The 17,408-nt window shown below is 47.2% G+C and overlaps 1 protein-coding gene across 7 annotated transcripts in view; it reads left to right on the top strand.

Annotated features, from left to right (window-relative positions):
* The first annotated feature begins 227 nt into the window (after positions 1 to 227).
* Positions 228 to 17,408, top strand: part of PRELID3A (PRELI domain containing 3A) — a 122,561-nt gene continuing 105,380 nt past the window's right edge. The window contains exons 1-3 of one of the 7 annotated variants that reach the window (XM_060200641.1): positions 352 to 541; positions 13,479 to 13,647; positions 15,019 to 15,108. In XM_060200641.1, coding sequence (XP_060056624.1) covers positions 510 to 541; positions 13,479 to 13,647; positions 15,019 to 15,108 — 291 coding nt within the window. In that variant the 5' untranslated portion in view covers positions 352 to 509. Of the gene's footprint in view, positions 542 to 13,478; positions 13,648 to 15,018; positions 15,109 to 17,408 lie in introns of all 7 variants that reach the window. The other 6 variants (XM_060200644.1, XM_060200646.1, XM_060200645.1 and 3 more) reach the window with 6 other exon arrangements.

Raw genomic sequence — 17,408 nt, 5'->3', positions numbered from 1 at the left:
TTTTTTTTTTTTTTAAAGAAAAGGTTGAGATTTCTTGTTCTCTTTGCAATCAATCTCTTTTGCCAATTTCCTCCGACGCACATCACATTCTGGTTCAATGCTCGGTCCAAACTAAATCTCTTTTCGGCTCCTATGGGGAGTTATTTTGGACTAGCTTCAGATTTTTCTTTTTTTCTGTAGATGTTCCTGGGCTAGAAAGGGCTTTGAAAGAATTTGGACAACTCCAACGCCACCAACCTCCATCTGCAGCAGATGCTGTCTGCGTATCTCCCTGCGGCAGCACGGATCCCGGGACTGCAGACACACAAGCTAACCGCATCCCTATTTTTAGCTGCAGCTCCTCTCTCGAGGGGGCTGGGCGGGCCTGCCAGTGTCCCCTCCCCAGATGCAGGGGCGGCTGGGCGGGCCTGCCAGTGTCCCCTCCCCGCCCAGCTTCGCAGCCTGCCGCGCAGCCGGAGCGCGGATCCTGGAACCCGGAGCCGGCGCCCGGGGGCTGGCAGCGGGCAACGATGAAGATCTGGAGCTCGGAGCATGTGTTCGGGTGAGACCCGACTGCGGGCCCGGGTGCGGTCTACACCCGCACCGGCTGCTCCCCGGAGCTGCTAGGTGGCAGCCGGGAAAGACGGGATCCTACAGCGCGGCCTTGGCATCCTTCAAAAGGGGGCGGCGGGCTTTCTCTCCCTGCTCCGGGTGTCGGTGTCGCTGAGGAAATTGCCCGGGTGGAGGCGTGGGGAAGGGGGGCAGGGAGGAGAGGGATCATCTGCCTTTGTTCCTTTGGGGACCCGTGGAGGGTGCAGGCGGGAGGCTAGAGTCTCTGCTGTGGCGTGTAGCCCCGGCTGTGCATGCGGGCCAGAGGGGACCCAGCCCGGAGGGCATCCGGCAAGGTGACAGTGACACTTCTCAGCCCACCCGGGAGCTTGAACCCACCATCACCTTGCTCTCCTTTATGGCAGGGGGCGCGGGGTGCAAAGGCTGGAGAGCTCACCCGGCGTGTTGCTGAAATTCTGCAAGGCTGTTTTTCACGAGCCTGGAACACTCTGTATGAGCCAAGGGTCTGCAGGGCACTTGAGCTCAGGAGGAAGCCAAATATGGGGGGTGGGTTGGGCTGTGTATGCAGCTGTGGACTTGGAAAACAGTGACCAGCTGTAGAGTGCCCACGTGACCTAAGTGATACCTTAAATATGAGTGTCATAGGTGACAGTATCAAATCACTTTTTTTTTTTTTTAAACCAGAGCACTGCTCGGCTCTGGCTTATGGTGTACAGGGAGATTGAACCTGGGACTTTGGAGCCTCAGGCATGAGAGTCTTTTTGCATAACCATTATGCTATCTACCCCTGCCCTCACTTAAAAAAAAAAAAAAATATATATATATATATATATATATATAAATTTTTAGAGGTACAAAGATTTTTAAATTCCTTCACTTAGAGAATCATTTTGGGGGGGTAGGGTGGAGGAGATATTGCATTGAACAGAGTTATCATCTTTCCGCCTCTTAATGTCAAATTCTAATTCTTCTTCTTCTAGCGTTTGCCCTTCTTCCTTAGCCAGTTAATGGCTTTGAAAGTGACTGGGATCCATGTGGATTCAGTCGGCTAGGAAGGATCGTCAGTTTCCCCAATGAATGGGTACTCACGGGATGCATCACGGGAAGGTCGATCCAATGCATCCCTCAAATTCTAATAAAAATCATCAAGTGGGTTAAAATCTGTGAAATAACTGTTATGAAGTCTTTAGGGTTAGATCCAGTTTTAATGTTTTGATTTTCATATTGTCTGCAACCTTTCTCAGCTGGGTTTCCCTAAGAAGCCAGTGAATAACGGCCATGAGAATCACCCCCACGTTTCTTTTCTCAAATCTCCCCAGGATAGGGTGTCTCTGGCACCCTCCAGATGCAGAGAAGTGAAGGCATTACTACCGGGCAGGGGGCTTGATTTTTGTATTAGGAAGGATTTATACACATTTCTGCCCTAGAGATTCTCAAAATATTGGGTGACAAGTATATTGTCAGCTGTGCAAAGACAATGTTGACACCTCTGATGTTTATTTTGCAGCTACCAATTGGCATTTATTTTCTTAAGCTCTATTAGTGTGATTGTCGTGTTAAGTCCAACCAATTCTGACAAGTTTACAGAACTATGTACCCAGCATAAACCAATTTCTAGCCTTACCATCATCCTAAAAGGTAATTTTTTTTTTGGCCCATTTACACTCAGTCACTCTCTACTCCTGGTCCCAGGCAACTATTAATCTGTTTTCTGTTTCTATAGATTTCTCTTCTTTTGAACATTTCATATAGTTACAAAGTATGTGGCCTTTAAAAAAATATTTATTGGTTATTTTTGTGAAAGAGACAAGACCAGAGCACTGCTAAGCTGGTATATGGTTTGGCTGGTAATTAAACTTGGGGCATCTGGGGCCTGAGACAAATGAGTCCTGGACTTTAGTGCTAAGCTATCTTCTCAGCTTGATATGTGGCCTTTTGTAGCCAACAGCCTTCATTTAGCATATATTTTGAGGTTCATCTGTATAGTAGTCTACATCATTTTTTTAAATATTTATTTTATTTATTTATTCCCTTTTGTTGCCCTTGTTTTATCGTTGTAGTTATTATTGTTGTTGTTCTTGATGTCGTCATTGTTAGATAGGACAGAGAGAAATGGAGAGAGGAGGAGAAGACAGAGAGGGGGAGAGAAAGATAGACACCTGCAGACCTGCTTCACCGCCTGTGAAGTGACTCCCCTGCAGGTGGGGAGCCGGGGGCTCGAACCGGGATCCTTAAGCCTGTCCATTAACGCTTTGCGCCACATGCGCTTAACCCGCTGTGCTACCGCCCAACTCCCTACATCAGATTTTTTTTCTTTTTTCTTTTGCCTCATTCATCTTCTGTTCCTGGCACCTTGTCAAGGCCTAGACCAGCAGGAGAATCTCACGGAGACCAGATGCTGTTCCAGCGTGAATGTGGTTGTCTCCCAAAGGAATTCCAGTCAGCTCCCAATCTGCCATAGTCCAGGCACTGATACCCTGCCACTGATGTCTGAAGTTCAAAGCACAGAGCCATAATGAATACTGACAAATGTGGGTTACAGCTGACTAGGATGGTCTCTGGTAGGCCCCCATGGCCGGCCCGATTGACTCTGTGCTGGCGTGGAATATTCAGGAAAGTGCACAACTGAAGCCTGACTCTCTGGCTCTGTTTTTTTTTTTTTTTTACTTTTTTCTTTTTATTTATTTTCCCTTCTGTTGCTCTTGTTTTTTTATTGTTGTTGTAGTTATCGATGTCGTCATTGTTAGAAAGGACAGAGAGAAATGGAGAGAGGAGGGGAAGACAGAGAGGGGGAGAGAAAGATAGACACCTGCAGACCTGCTTCACCACCTGTGAAGCCACTCCCCTGCAGGTGGGGAGCCGGGGGCTCCAACCAGGATCCTTAAGCTGGTCCTTTGCGCTACATGTGCTTAACCCGCTGCACTACCGCCCGACTCCCCTGGTTCTGCTTTTTAAATGTAGTTTCTACTGAAAATCTCTGAAGACGGATATTTGGTTACCACCCCCACTGACATCAGTATGTGGTTAAGGGAAGGCAGCCCTCACCCTGGCTTCAGGGCTGAGCTGGGAGCTGAGGCTGAGACCTGGTTTAGGGACCAGGTTGGCCTCAGTGTAGGCAAGCAAGCCTGGGAGTGTGGCCTGCTTCGAGGATGGCAGAAAGGTCCTTGCTTTAAAAAAAAAGTCATCAGGCCACCTCATCCATCAGTCAACTCCTAGAACTGGGGCAGCCACCTTGCCACCAGCAGAAGGACAAAATCAGTGCCAAGAGCGGGAGTGTAAAGAAATGGTCCTGAGGGGCCAGGTGGTGGTGCACCTGGTTAAATGCACACATTACAGTGCACAAGGACCCAGGTTCAAGCCCCCGGTCCCCACCTACAAGGGGAAAGCTTCAGTGATGTAAGTTATCTGTCTCTCTCCCTCTCTATCTCCCCCATTTCCTTTCAATTTCTCTTTGCCTCTATCCAATAATAAATAAATAAAAATATAAAAAGTATATTTTAAAAAATAAGAACTGGGGAGTCGGGCAGTAGCACAGCGGGTTAAGCACATGTGGCACAAAGCGCAAGGACCGGCGTAAGGATCCTGGTTCAAGCCCCCAGCTCCCCACCTGCAGGAAGTTGCTTCACAGGCAGTGAAGCAGGTCTGCAGGTGTCTGTCTTTCTCTCCCCATCTCTGTCTTCCCCTCCTCTCTCCATTTCTCTCTGTCCTATCCAACAACAACAACAGCTATGACATCAATAACAACTACAACAAGCACAACAACAAGGGCAACAAAATGGGAAAAAAGCCTCCAGGAGCAGTGGATTCGTAGTGCAGGCACCGAGCCCCAGCAATAACCCTGGAGGCAAAAAAAAAAAAAAAGAGAGAGCAAGAATTCAGTAACATTATATACAAATCTTTTGATTTTTGAATATTGAAAACCTTTTCAATACATATGTAAGTGCACGCACACACACATACATATACTTATATACTTATAGAATAGCTGAATCTTTTCCATGAGTTTGTCACTATCTATGCTTAATTTTACCGAAAAGCATTAAGTTTCCTCCCCGACTACGAATCACATGGTAGCATGTGCTCCTTTAAGGATTTCAGGTCCACTTAATCGAGGCCTTCATAGGCTAGATATCTTTTCAGACTCTTCAGCTTTAGAATCTTCATATTCCTTGAAAATCTTGCAGACCCCAGTTATTGTTTATGTGGCTGTGTGTTACTTGTATTTGTCAATACCATATCAGAGAAAACCTGAGCCATTAATATCTCTTAATCCATTAAAACGAACAGCAATAAATGCATTGTATTAATGTGAATTACATTAAAATTAAAAAAATATATTTATTAATTTTCTCTTTTGTTGCCCTTGTTGCTTTTTTATTGTTGTAGTTATTATTGCTGTTGTTGTTGTCATCGTTGTTGGATAGGACAGAGAGAAATGGAGAGAAGAGGGGAAGACAGAGAGGGGGAGAGAAAGACAGACACCTGCAGACCTGCCTCACCGCCTGTGAAGTGACTCACTTGCAGGTGGGAAGCCGGGGTCTCGAACCGGGATCCTTCCGTTGGTCCTTGTGCTTAACCCACTGCGCTATTGCCTGACTCCCTGCAAATTACATTTTTGTTAAAAAAAACACCCACATTTATTTTTCCAAAGCCCCCAAATTAGTAAAATGAATAACACCGCCAGGGGGCCAGATGCTACAAGCCTCTCTCTTCCTCTCTACCTCCCTTTCTCCTCTCAAGTTGTCTCTGTCCTATCAAGTAAATAAAGTTAGAAAATACTGAAGAAAAATAAAAAAGAGTTCTCAGCCGTTTTGCTGCTGATTTCCTTGTTGTGTGGCTTACTAGACGAGAGCTTGATAGACAGAAAATAGAGATATCTACAACATTGCCCAACTTCTTGTAAAATTTGCTGGTGGGGCCCAGGGCCCTGGGGCATGCTGACATGAATCACCATCACTTGGTCCCTACTTGAGTATTTTAAGTAAATTGCATTTAGTTAAAATCATCAACTACAAAGCTGTAAAGTCTCTCTATAAAACATATACTATTGGGGCTGGGGAGTGGCACAACCAGTAAAGTGCACAAATTACCATTACCATGCTTGAGGACCTGGGTTCAAGCCCCACGTTCCCACCTGCAGGGGTGTGGGTCTTCCTGGGGCCTCCGCCTCCCTGGCCACTGGCTGCCCAGACCCGGGGCAGCCCCTGGGAGTCCTGGGGGGCCCTGGTGACAAGGGTGACGTGAGTGGAGAGGAAGAAAGCACACAACCAGCTCCGGGAGAAGCCTTGTGGACAACTCCTTTATTGGGGGACACAAGCAGATAGATAGATAGATATACCCAAGGTTCAGAGAGAAGGTTGAGGTAATCCTTCAGCCATACACACAATGCAGAGTTAAATCTTTTTTTTTTTATTGTTGTCATTGTTGGACAGGACAAAGAGAAATGGAGAGAGGAGGGGAAGACAGAGAGGGGGAGAGAAAGACAGACACCTGCAGACCTCCTTCACCGCCTGTGAAGCGACTCCCCTGCAGGTGGGGAGCCGGGGGCTCGAACCGGGATCCTTGAGCAGATCCTTGCACTTTGCGCCACCTCCGCTTAACCCGCTAGGCTACTGCCCAACTCCCACAGAGTTAAATCTTGACCTGTCAGATGTTTGATCTTAGCTGGGAAGTTACCATACAGGATCCGGTCATGAGCTCACAATGCCTAAGTAGATCTTTTTCTCTAAGGGTGGATTACAAGCGGAGAGGGGGCGGAGAGGAAGGCAGTTAAACAAAGCCAGGAGGGGCGAGGTGGTGGAGCACCTGGTTGAACGCACAGGTTACAGTGCACAAGGATACAGGTTTGAGCCCCCTGGTCCCCACCTGCAGGGGGAAAGTTTTGCAAGTGGTGAAGCAGGGCTGCAGGTGTCTCTCTGTCTCTCTCCCTCTCTATCTTCCTCCCCTCTCGATTTCTGGCTGTCTCTATCCAATAAATAAACAAATAAAGACAATATTAAAAAAGAAAAAACAAAGCCAAGATATTTGCGGTGGGTTTCAGGCTGGTCACACACAGTAATTCATGGCTCTTGTTCAAAGGGAAAGGGGGAGCATGTACAGGAAGGTACCCCGTCTGGAAAAGCCCATCCATTAAAAGTTCGTGAGGTCAGGAGGACCAACCTACCGCCCCTCAGAGAGAGGGGATCAGGGCCAACCCACTCAGACTCTCATGGAAATAATGGCTTGGACTTCCCACACAGGGGTTAGCTTCACTAGCTGTGGAGCAGGCTGTAGGTATCTCTCTCCCCATCTGTCACCCTACTTTTCTCTGTCTCTATCATAATTATAGGGGGAAAAAAAAAAAGGAAAAATGGCCACCAGGAGCAGTGGATTCACGGTGCAGGCACCAAGCCCCAGGGATAATTCTGGAGGCAAATAAATAAATAAATAAATAAATGAGCATGCGCTATTGTGTAAGATGAGTTTAATACAAATACTTCTCAGCGGGAGTCGGGCTGTAGCGCAGCGGGTTAAGCGCAGGTGGCGCAAAGCACAAGGACCGGCATAAGGATCCCGGTTCGAACCCCGGCTCCCCACCTGCAGGGGAGTCGCTTCACAGGCGGTGAAGCAGGTCTGCAGGTGTCTATCTTTCTCTCCCCCTCTCTGTCTTCCCCTCCTCTCTCCATTTCTCTCTGTCCTATCCAACAATGACAACAACAATAATAACTACAACAATAAAACAACAAGGGCAACAAAAGGGAATAAATAAATAAAATAAAAAAAATAAAAAATAAAAAAACAAATATTTCTCAGCTCCTAGATAGTTACGGGTAATTTTAGAGGGTAGCCTTTTCTGCTTGAGGCAAGACTTTTATGAGGATAATTTTTTTTTTCTTTTTGCTGCAGTGGAGACCATTTTTTCCCATTTTGTTGCCTTTGTTGTTGGATAAGACAGAGAAATCGAGAGAGGAGGCAGACAGACGCCTGCAGACCTGCTTCATCGCTTGTGAAGCGACACCCCTGCAGGTGGGGAGCTGGGGGCTCGAACCACAGTCGTTGAGTCAGTCCCTGGGCTTCATGCTATGTGCACTTAACCTGCTGTGCTCTGCTACCACCTGGCCCCAGGGACAGTTCTTAGGGGCTCTGCCTACAGAGCTCACAGATTATTTCACTGTGAAGGCCTCCCTGTATAACCGAGACCTTTCCTGCTTTTACGTGTCTCCAACGCCTCCCTCTTCCCCCCAGACCTTAGGTCAGACATGTCCCTGACTGGGTTTTCTTCAGAGAATAAGGACTCTGGAGTAGTCCAGACCAACTCAAACTCTGCTTCTTCATCTTTTATTTTATTTTTTTATATTTATTTATTTATTTTCCCTTTTGTTGCCCTTGTTGTTTTTCATTGTTGTTGTAGTTATTGATGTCATCATTGTTGGATAGGACAGAGAGAAATGAAGAGAGGAGGGGGAGAGACAGACACCTGCAGACCTGCTTCACCGCCTGCGAAGCAACTCCCCTGCAAGGTGGGGAGCCAGGGACTTGAACCGGGCTCCTTAAGCCGGCCCTCACACTTTGTGCCACTTGCGCTTAACCCACTGCACTACCGCTCGACTCCCTTTTTCATCTCTCTCTTTTTTTTTTTTTTTTTCCTCCTCCAGGGTTATTGCTGGGCTCGGTGCCTGCACCATGAATCCACCGCTCCTGGAGGCCATTTTTTCCCCCCCTTTTGTTGCCCTTGTTGTAGCTTCGTTGTGGCTATTATTATTGCCCTTGTTGACGCAATTCGTTGTTGGATAGGACAGAGAGAAATGGAGAGAGGCGGGGAAGACAGAGAAGGGGAGAGAAAGATAGACACCTGCAGACCTGCTTCACCGCCTGTGAAGTGACTCCCCTGCAGGTGGGGAGCCGGGGCTCGAACTAGGATCCTTACGCAGGTCCCTGCGCTTTGCGCCACATGCGCTTAACCCACTGCGCCACCACCCGACCCCCCCTTTTTCATCTCTTATGCTGACTCTGTTAGACATGTTGGTTTAGTGACTGCTTCACAGCTTGACAGAGCTCTTGTTTGGGGATTCTAGATGAGGCCCTGGGACCATCGATGGCCATGGGTTGTAGCAGTTAGTAGCTCCAGATGCTGCTGGTAATTCTTTGATCCAGGGCAATAGTTTTATGAAAATGAAGTAAATGAATAATCGATAAATCCATTTTAAGAAAACATTAAGTATGAATCAGAAAACTTCCAACTTGTTCATAAGCTTAGATTTAGTATTTCCATTACTAAAGTTTTTCTTTTTAAAAAAATTTATTTATTATTAGATACAGTAAGAGAGAAATTGAGAGGGGAGGAGGATATAGAGAGGGAGAGAGACAGAGAGACACCTGCAGCCCTTCTTCAGTACTCATGAGGCTTTGCCCCTGCAGGTGGGGACCAGGGGCTCGAACCCGGGTACTTGCACACCATAATGTGTGCGCTTAACCAGGTGCGCCACCGCCTGGTCCCCTAAAAGTTTTTCTTAAGAAAAAAATAGATTGGTCAAAACACTGTATGCAAATATTCATTATTGCCTTTATTTTATATGGCAAAATTGGAAGCATTCTTAATAAGAAACCATAAGGAACTGATTAAATATAAAATCTGCTCTGTGAGGTGACACAGTGGATAAAGTATAGGATTCTCAAGTATGAGGTTCTGGGTTCAATCCCTGGCATTGCATGTGCCAGAGTGGTCCCTGGTTCTCTCTCTCTCTCTCTCTCTAAATATTTATTTATTTATTCCCCTTTGTTGACCTTTTTTTTAAAATTATTGTTGTTATCGTTGTTGGATAGGACAGAGAGAAATGAGAGAGGAGGGGAAGACAGAGAGGGGGAAAGAAAGACAGACACCTGCAGACCTGCTTCACTGCCTGTGAAGCGACTCCCCTGCAGGTGGGGAGCCGGGGGCTTGAACCGGGATCCTTCCGCTGGTCCTTGTGCTTTGCGCCGTGTGCGCTTAACCCGCTGCGCTACTGCCTGACTCTGTTCTTTCCGTCTCTTTTTGTCATTAGTAGGTAAAATTTAAAAAAAAATTTAGTTGTCTCTATTTCTTTATTGGACAGAAACAGCCATAAATCTAAAGACAAGGGGGAGATAGAGAGGGAGAGAGACAGAGACACCTGCAGCCCTGCTTCACCACTCAGGAAGCTTTCCCCCTGCAGGTGGGGACCAGGGGCTTGAACCCGGGTCCTTATACATTGTAAAATGTGAGCTCCACCAGGTATGCCACCACCCAGCTCCAGTAGATAAATCTTTAAAACTATAACTGTCCACAGGATAACATTGTTCAGCTATTTATAACCATATTTCTGAAAACAGCTTTCTCACAGAGCAGAATGTTCATCAGCAGGTCAATCCAAGAAACAGATGACGCATGTGTATATTGAACATGACCCCATTGAGGTTATCCCAAGTGTGTGTGTGTGAGTGCATCTTGAGTCTGCTGTGTCTCTGCACAGGTTACATCTGGCACATCTGGGAGAATGATGGTATTGTAAAGACATACATATCTTTGCATACTTACTTGTCATACTTAGATGCTTCTTGAGAGCACACATGCCCAAGGGAGAAAGAATGCAGATGCAAGCACTTGGTTGAGGGTTCACTCTGTTTTTTTTTGTTTTTTGTTTTCCCTCCTGGATTATTGCTGGGCTCAGTGCCTGCACCATGAATCCACTGCTCCTGGAGGCCATCCCCCCCACTTTTGTTGCCCTTGTTGTTGTAGCCTCATTGTGGTCATTATTGTTATTGTTGATGTCATTCATTGTTGGACAGGACAGAGAGAAATGGAGAGAGGAGGGGAAGACAGAGAGGGGGAGAGAAAGACAGACACCTGCAGACCTGCTTCACTGCCTGTGAAGCGACTCCCCTGTAGGTGGGGGGCCGGGGGCTCGAACCGGGATCATTATGTCGGTTCTTGCACTTTGTGCTTAACCCGCTGCACTACCACCTGACCCCCGAAGGTCCACTCTGAATACAGCACAATGCTGTCTCTGACCCAGTTCCCAGCAGACTCCGTGGAACAGACACATGATTTCAAGCCTAAATGATTTGAGTTCAGGAAAACGGGAGCAGCTGTGTGGCTCTCTGATAGCCAGAAACAAAGCAGAGGCAGAAACCCTACCAGTCCCTCTCAAGGGCTCAGGGCTGAGAAGGGTGTTGCAATCTGCAGCAGCTTTGGGAAGAGTCTGGGGACACGTCCCGGGACTTTCACATAGACTGTGTTCATGTTTGAATAGTGAAGTTGTAGGTTTTTTCTTCATACTTTTTTTTTTTAATTGAATGCAATTTTAAAAAACCATGAGTGATGCAATAATGATTGACAAGATTGTAAGATAACAGGGGTACAATTCTATATAGTTCCCAGAGTTCTGTGTCCCATCCCCTCCATTGGAAGCTTCCTTATTCTTTTTTTTTTTTTTTAAGGATTAATTAACAAAACCATAGGGTAGGAGGGGTACAACTCCACACAATTCCCACCACCCAATCTCCATATCCCACCCCCTCCCCCGATAGCTTTCCCATTCTCTATCCCTCTGGGAGCATGGACCCAGGGTCATTGAGGGTTGCAGAAGGTAGAAGGTCTGGCTTCTGTAATTGCTTCCTCGCTGAACATGGGCGTTGACTGGTCGGTCCATACTCCCAGTCTGCCTCTCTCTTTCCCTAGTAGGATGGGTCTCTGGGGAGGAAGCTTCCTTATTCTTTATCCCTCTGGGAGTATGGCAAAATTCTTTATGGGGTGCAGAAGGTGGAAGGTCTGGCTTCTGTAATTGCTTCTCTGCTGGACATGGGCATTGGCAGGTTAATCCATACTCCCGGCCTGTTTCTTTCTTTCCCTAGTGGGGCAGGGCTCTGGGGAGGTGGGGTTCCAGGACATATGGGTGAGGTCGTCTGCCCAGGGAGTCAGGATGGCATCCTGGTAGCATCTGCAACTTGGTGGTTGAAAGGCAGAAAGATAGAAAGCAGGAAAAATTGTTTAATAAACTGGAACCCAAAACCAGCAATAGAGCAAGTGAAATTAGGGGGTTTCCATGTGGGAAGAAGGTAGGAAGTCTATTATAGGTAAATTCCAAGGGGCCCATGGCTTGAATAATTTTTGCCTGAGCCTGAGAGCTAAAATGAATGCAATTTTTTTGCCTCCAGGGTTATTGCTGGGCCTCAGTGTCTGCACTATGGATCCACTGCTCCTGAAGGCCACTTTTCCCCATTTTTGTTGTTCTTGCTGCTATTATTATTGTTATTGCTGATGGATAGGACAAAGAGAAATCGAGAGAGGAGGGGAAGACCGATAGGGGGAGAGAAAGACACCTGCAGACCTGCTTCACTGCTTGTGAAACAACACCCCTGCAGGTGGGGAGCCGGGGACTCGAACCGGGATCCTCACTCCAGTTCTTGTGCTTTGTGCCATGTGCGCTCTACCCCCTGCACTACCGCCCACTCCCCCCCATTGTTTTCTTTTTTTTTCAATTTTTTTCAATTTATTTATTTTCCCTTTTGCTGCTCTTGTTATTTATCGTTGTTGTTCTTCTTGTTGTCATTGTTGTTGGATAGCACAGAGAGGAATGGAGAGAGGAGGAGGAGAAGAGAAAGACAGACACCTGCAGACCTGCTTCACCGCCTGTGAAGCGACTCCCCTGCAGGTGGGAAGCCGGGGGGCTCATTTTTTTTAATGGTCAGAGAAGATAAGTGGCAAATTCAAGTTGTAAGTCACGTGGCCCTTGGAACAAGGTGGTAGTTTTTCATTGTGCATCAGTAGCTGGGAGCAGCAGCCTGTTCTAAAGAAGTGTAGGTGGTTTTGTTGCTCTCTCAGGCCATGGTCCTGCTGCCACAGATTCAGCTTGGACAAGAAGCACGAATGGAAGTTGCAGTCAAGCCTTCATTCATCGTGACATTACCCACAAGAGGCAAAAACAGGCATGACTCCAGTGTTCCCACCCCCAGGGAGGGTCAGGGGACAGGCAGTGGAGAGGGGGATTTGTCTCACAGCCAAGACACCCAGACAAAAGGATTCTGCCTTTTTGTATTCAGAGGGGAGAGCAGGGAAGGCGAAGTAGTGTTAGGAGAGGAACAGTGCTGAGCCAGAAGAAAGGCTTTTGGGAGGAGAAGGAGGGGAGTTCTGGCTGGGAATGCAGATGAGTCCCAGCCCTACTGGCCTGAGTCCTTGACTTTGCCCCATGTTCCCCCACAGTTCCCCTGTGAGGCCAAAAACCTTCTGATTCCCTCTGGTTAGCCCTGATCTACAATTCTGGTCTAGAGCTCAACTCCTCCAATATATTTGTGCGAATATATCTTTAGTTAATACTCAAGGGACCAGGTGGTGGCACACATGACTGAAAGCACATGTTACAATGTGCAATGACCAGGGTTGGAGTACCCAGCCCCACCTGCAGTGGGAAAGCTTTGCGAGTGGTGAAGCAGTGTTACAAATGTCTCCTTTCTTTTTTTTTAATTTTATATTATTTTATATTTATTTATTTTCCCTTCTGTTGCCCTTGTTGCTTTTGTGTGTGTGTGTGTGTGTGTTTGTGTGTGTGTGTGTGTGTGTGTTTACAGTTATTAGATAGACACCTGCAGACCTGCTTTACCACCTGTGAAGCGACTCCCCTGCAAGTGGGGAGCTGGGGGCTCGAACTGGGATCCTTCCGCGAGTCCTTGCGCTTCACGCCACGTGCGCTTAACCTGCTGCGCTACCACCCGACTCCTGTCTCTCTCCCTTCTATCACTCCCTTCCCTCTGGATTTCTGGCTGTCTCTATTCAATAAATAAATAAAGATAATTTTTAAAAATGCTAAATTAAAAACAACTGTAACATCGCCTCGCATGGATGTTCATGGGTGGGGCAGCCGCGGGTCAGGATGCACTTGAGAGACTGCAAGGATCCCCGCTTACGGAAGGTGGTGGTGATCGCGCTTTCCTTGCAGCCACCCATGGGACACCGTCATCAAGGCTGCCATGAGGAAGTACCCCAACCCGATGAACCCTTGTGTGGTGGGAGTGGATGTGCTGGAGCGGAGCGTGGACGTCCGCGGCCGGCTGCACAGCCACCGGCTCCTCAGCACCGAGTGGGGGCTGCCAGGTCTAGTGCGAGCGGTGAGCCCCCACCCGAGCCCCGAGCCCCGTGGCACTGCACCTGGCCCACGCCAGCATCACCCGCGTCACCTCTGTGACAGCCACACTGCCTGGTCTATACCCACTGGCTTGGCCTTTATCGCAATTTTCCCTGCTACTCCAGTACTTCCCGATCCCTGTCCTGACTACACCTGCCCCTCCTCCCCGTCCCCCCATGGACCCTGCAGGTACCTTTGTCACCGTGCTTATGCTCACACGGCCCCATCCATTACCTACGTCATCCCTGCTACACCTGTATGGTCCCCTGTGCCACTCACTACCTGTCCCTCTCAGTCTGCAGTAAGTGATGTCTTACCCGTAGAACTCCCATCCAGGGACACTGAGAACATCCGAAAAGATGCTTGGTTTCTCTGTAAACTTCATGTTTGTCTTCCATCTTTGTGACTGAACATAAAATCCAACCCGTTTCCTGACACATGGGCTTATATGTCATCTATTTAACAATAGAGCACAGGCGAGGTTTAAACAGCAAGTGTTGAATATTCCCGTTCAGATGGGTGGCTGGGTGCTTTTCTCTCAGCACCCTGAGGAGACGGTCCATCACCCCAGCCCAGCCTCCTCCATAGTCGTGTTTCTCTAGGCCCTGTCAGTCCTGATTCTTCGCCTGAGTTCTAGTTTATCTTATGATTCTTTTCTAATTTTTTTAATTGTTATTATTTATTTTTATTATTATGTTGTTTTTTTATTGTTGTTGTAGTTATTGTTGTTGTTGTTATTGATGTTGTTGTTGGATAGGACAGAGAGAAACTGAGAGAGAAGGGGAAGACAGAGGGGGAGAGAAGGACACCTGCAGACCTGCTTCACCGCTTCTGAAGCGACTCCCCTGCAGGTAGGGAGCCAGGGGCTCGAACCAGGATCCTTATACCAGTCCTTGTGCTTTGCTTTTTATGATTTTTAAAAATGTTTTAATTATCTTTATTTATGTATTTGATAGAGACAGTCAGGAATTGAGAGGGAAGGGGGAGATAGAGAGACAGAGACACCTGCAGCACTGCTTCACCACTTGTGAAGCTTTCCCTCTGCAGGTGGGGACCGGGGGCTTGAACCTGGGTCCTTGTACATTGTAACAGGTGCGCTCAATCAGGTGTGCCACTGCCCAGCCAGCCCCCTAGTTTGTTTTTGTAAGGACACTAGTCAGATTGTGGTAGGGCCCACCCTCATGATACCATTTTCTCTTAAGTCACTCTGAAAAGACCCAGCCTGTAAATACACTCACATCAGACTGGGGGGTGGGGGCAGGGACTAAAGCCGCCACATGAGGATTTAGGACACACTTAGTCCATGAGAGGTCTTCTCCAGCTCAGAAGTAGTGATAGTTTTTTTTCTCTCTAGGTTTTGGGAACCAGTAGAACTTTGACATACATCAAAGAACATTCTATTGTGGATCCTGTGGAAAAGAAAATGGAACTTTGTTCCACCAATGTAAGCAATGGCCTAAGATGAGAAAGGTGCTTGGTATTTCATGGTGATGGTGCGTAATGCCTTCATTTAATCTTATTTCCAGCCCACCCTTGCTCTGCTGTTCATTTTTAATAGAAAAGAGGAATTTATTCAGCAAGGTCTTCCTTTTTTTTCACTCCAGTATAATAAAAGTGTGGAAAAAATGCACAGAAGTAAGGAGTTGTCACAAAGTGGACACACCTTTATAACCGGCAGGCGACAGAATGTGATCAGCCCCCAGAAGCCTCCCCCTGCCCCATATCCTTTCCAGGATAACTAATACCCTTACTTTCAAAAGGAGAATGCATTTCAACAAGGAGGTTTTTTTAAAAAAATATTTATTTATTCCCTTTTGTTGCCCTTGTTTTATTGTTGTAGTTATTATTCTTGTTGTTCTTGATGTCGTCGTTGTTAGATAGGACAGAGAGAAATGGAGAGAGGAGGGGAAGACAGAGAGGGGGAGAGAAAGACAGACACCTGCAGACCTGCTTCACTGCCTGTGAAGCGACTCCCCTGCAGGTAGGGAGCCAGGGGCTTGAACCAGGATCCTTGCTCCGGTCCTTGCACTTTGTGCCACCTGCGCTTAACCCGCTGTGCTACCACCCAACTCCCTCAGGATTTTTTATTTTAAAAATTCAAAAAAAAATAATTTTTATGAGAAAAAGGAGCAGGTGTAGTGCCAGGGAATCAAACCTGGCACCCCATGTAGATGTCTTGTTATACCACTGAGCTATCTCCCTGGTCCTTAGCAGGGTGTTTATATATTTACTATTGTTGCTGGGGTTTCACTAGTATGGGTTCATTTTTGCAGAAGGAGAGAGACAGACAGACAGACGTAGCACCAAAGCTTCCCCCAGTGCTATCCTAGTCCTAGTCCCATATGGTGGTGATTGGTGGTGGTGGTTCAAATCTGGGTTATGTGCAGGACAAACGAAAGTGCCCTTCCAGGTGAATTATCTTGTTGGCCTGTTTAGCAGGGGTTTTTATGCTTCTTCCTCCTCCTATCCTCTCGTCCTCCTCCTTTTCTCTCCCTCTCTCTCTCTCTCTCTCTCTCTCTCTCTCTCTCTTTTTTGCCTCCAGGGTTGTTGCTGGGGCTTGGTGCCTGCACTATGAATCCACTGCTTCTGGAGGTCATTTGTTCCCGCTTTGTTGCCCTTGTTGTTGTCATTATCATTGTTGTCATTGCTGTTATTGTTGTTGGATAGAACAGAGAGAAATGGAGAGAGGAGGGGAGACAGGGGGGGGGGGAGAAAAAGACAGACACCTGCAGACCTGCTTCACCGCCTGTGAAGCGACTCCCCTGCAGGTGGGGAGCCGGGGGCTCAAACCGGGATCCTTCGCTGGTCCTTGCTTCACACCATGTGCGCTTAACCCACTGCCCTACAGCCTGACTCCCGAGACTTTTATTCTTTTCTTTTACTTTTTAACCAGCAGAGATTTGAAAAACAACTTTCTGCCTTCACTTCTCTCCCTTAAAAAAAATGACATAGAAGTCGAGAAATAGCAGCAGAAGGGAAAACACACAGCAGAACTTGAACTGGAGTCAGTATATTGCACCAAAGTAAAGGACTCTTGGGGGTGTGGGGGAGGATATTCAGGTCCTGGAACATGATGGTGGAGGAGGACCTAGGTGTGGGGGCGAGGATTAGAGTGTGATGTGGAAAACTGAGAAATGTTACACACGTACTAAAATACAACTACTGTATTTTACTGGTGACTGTAAACCATTAATCCCCCCCAATAAAGGGGGAAAAAAGGGCTAACCTCTCAACATGAGGTTGGATTTGATTCCCAGCATCCTTTACGCCAGAGTGATATTCTGGTTTTCTTGCTCTTCTCCTTTTCATGTTAATAAATAAATAAACTGGGAGTCGGGCGGTAGCGCAGTGGGTTAAGGGCACGTGGAGCAAAGTGCAAGAACTGGTGTAAGGATCCCGGATTGAGCCCCTGGCTCCCCACCTGCAGGGGAGTCGCTTCACAGGTGGTGAAGCAGGTCTGCAGGTGTCTGTCTCTCTCCCCCTCTCTGTCTTCCGCTTCTCTCTTCATTTCTCTCTGTCCTATCCAACAACAATGACATTAATAACAACAACAACAATAACTACAACAACAATAAAAATAGCAAGGGCAACAAAAGGAAAAATAAGTAAATAAATATAAAAATATTTTTAAAAATAAACATTTATGAACCCCTCCCCCAAAAAATTCACATTGGTAATGACCCAGGAAGTGGCCCCAGGGATGGAAAGCAGGACTTGAAAACATGAGGCCTGAGTCCTCGCCCC

Source organism: Erinaceus europaeus, chromosome 10 (assembly GCF_950295315.1).
Source record: "Erinaceus europaeus chromosome 10, mEriEur2.1, whole genome shotgun sequence".
Classification (NCBI taxonomy): domain Eukaryota; kingdom Metazoa; phylum Chordata; class Mammalia; order Eulipotyphla; family Erinaceidae; genus Erinaceus; species Erinaceus europaeus.
Note: the sequence above shows the minus strand (reverse complement) of the source record. Positions and strands in the feature narration are given on the sequence as shown.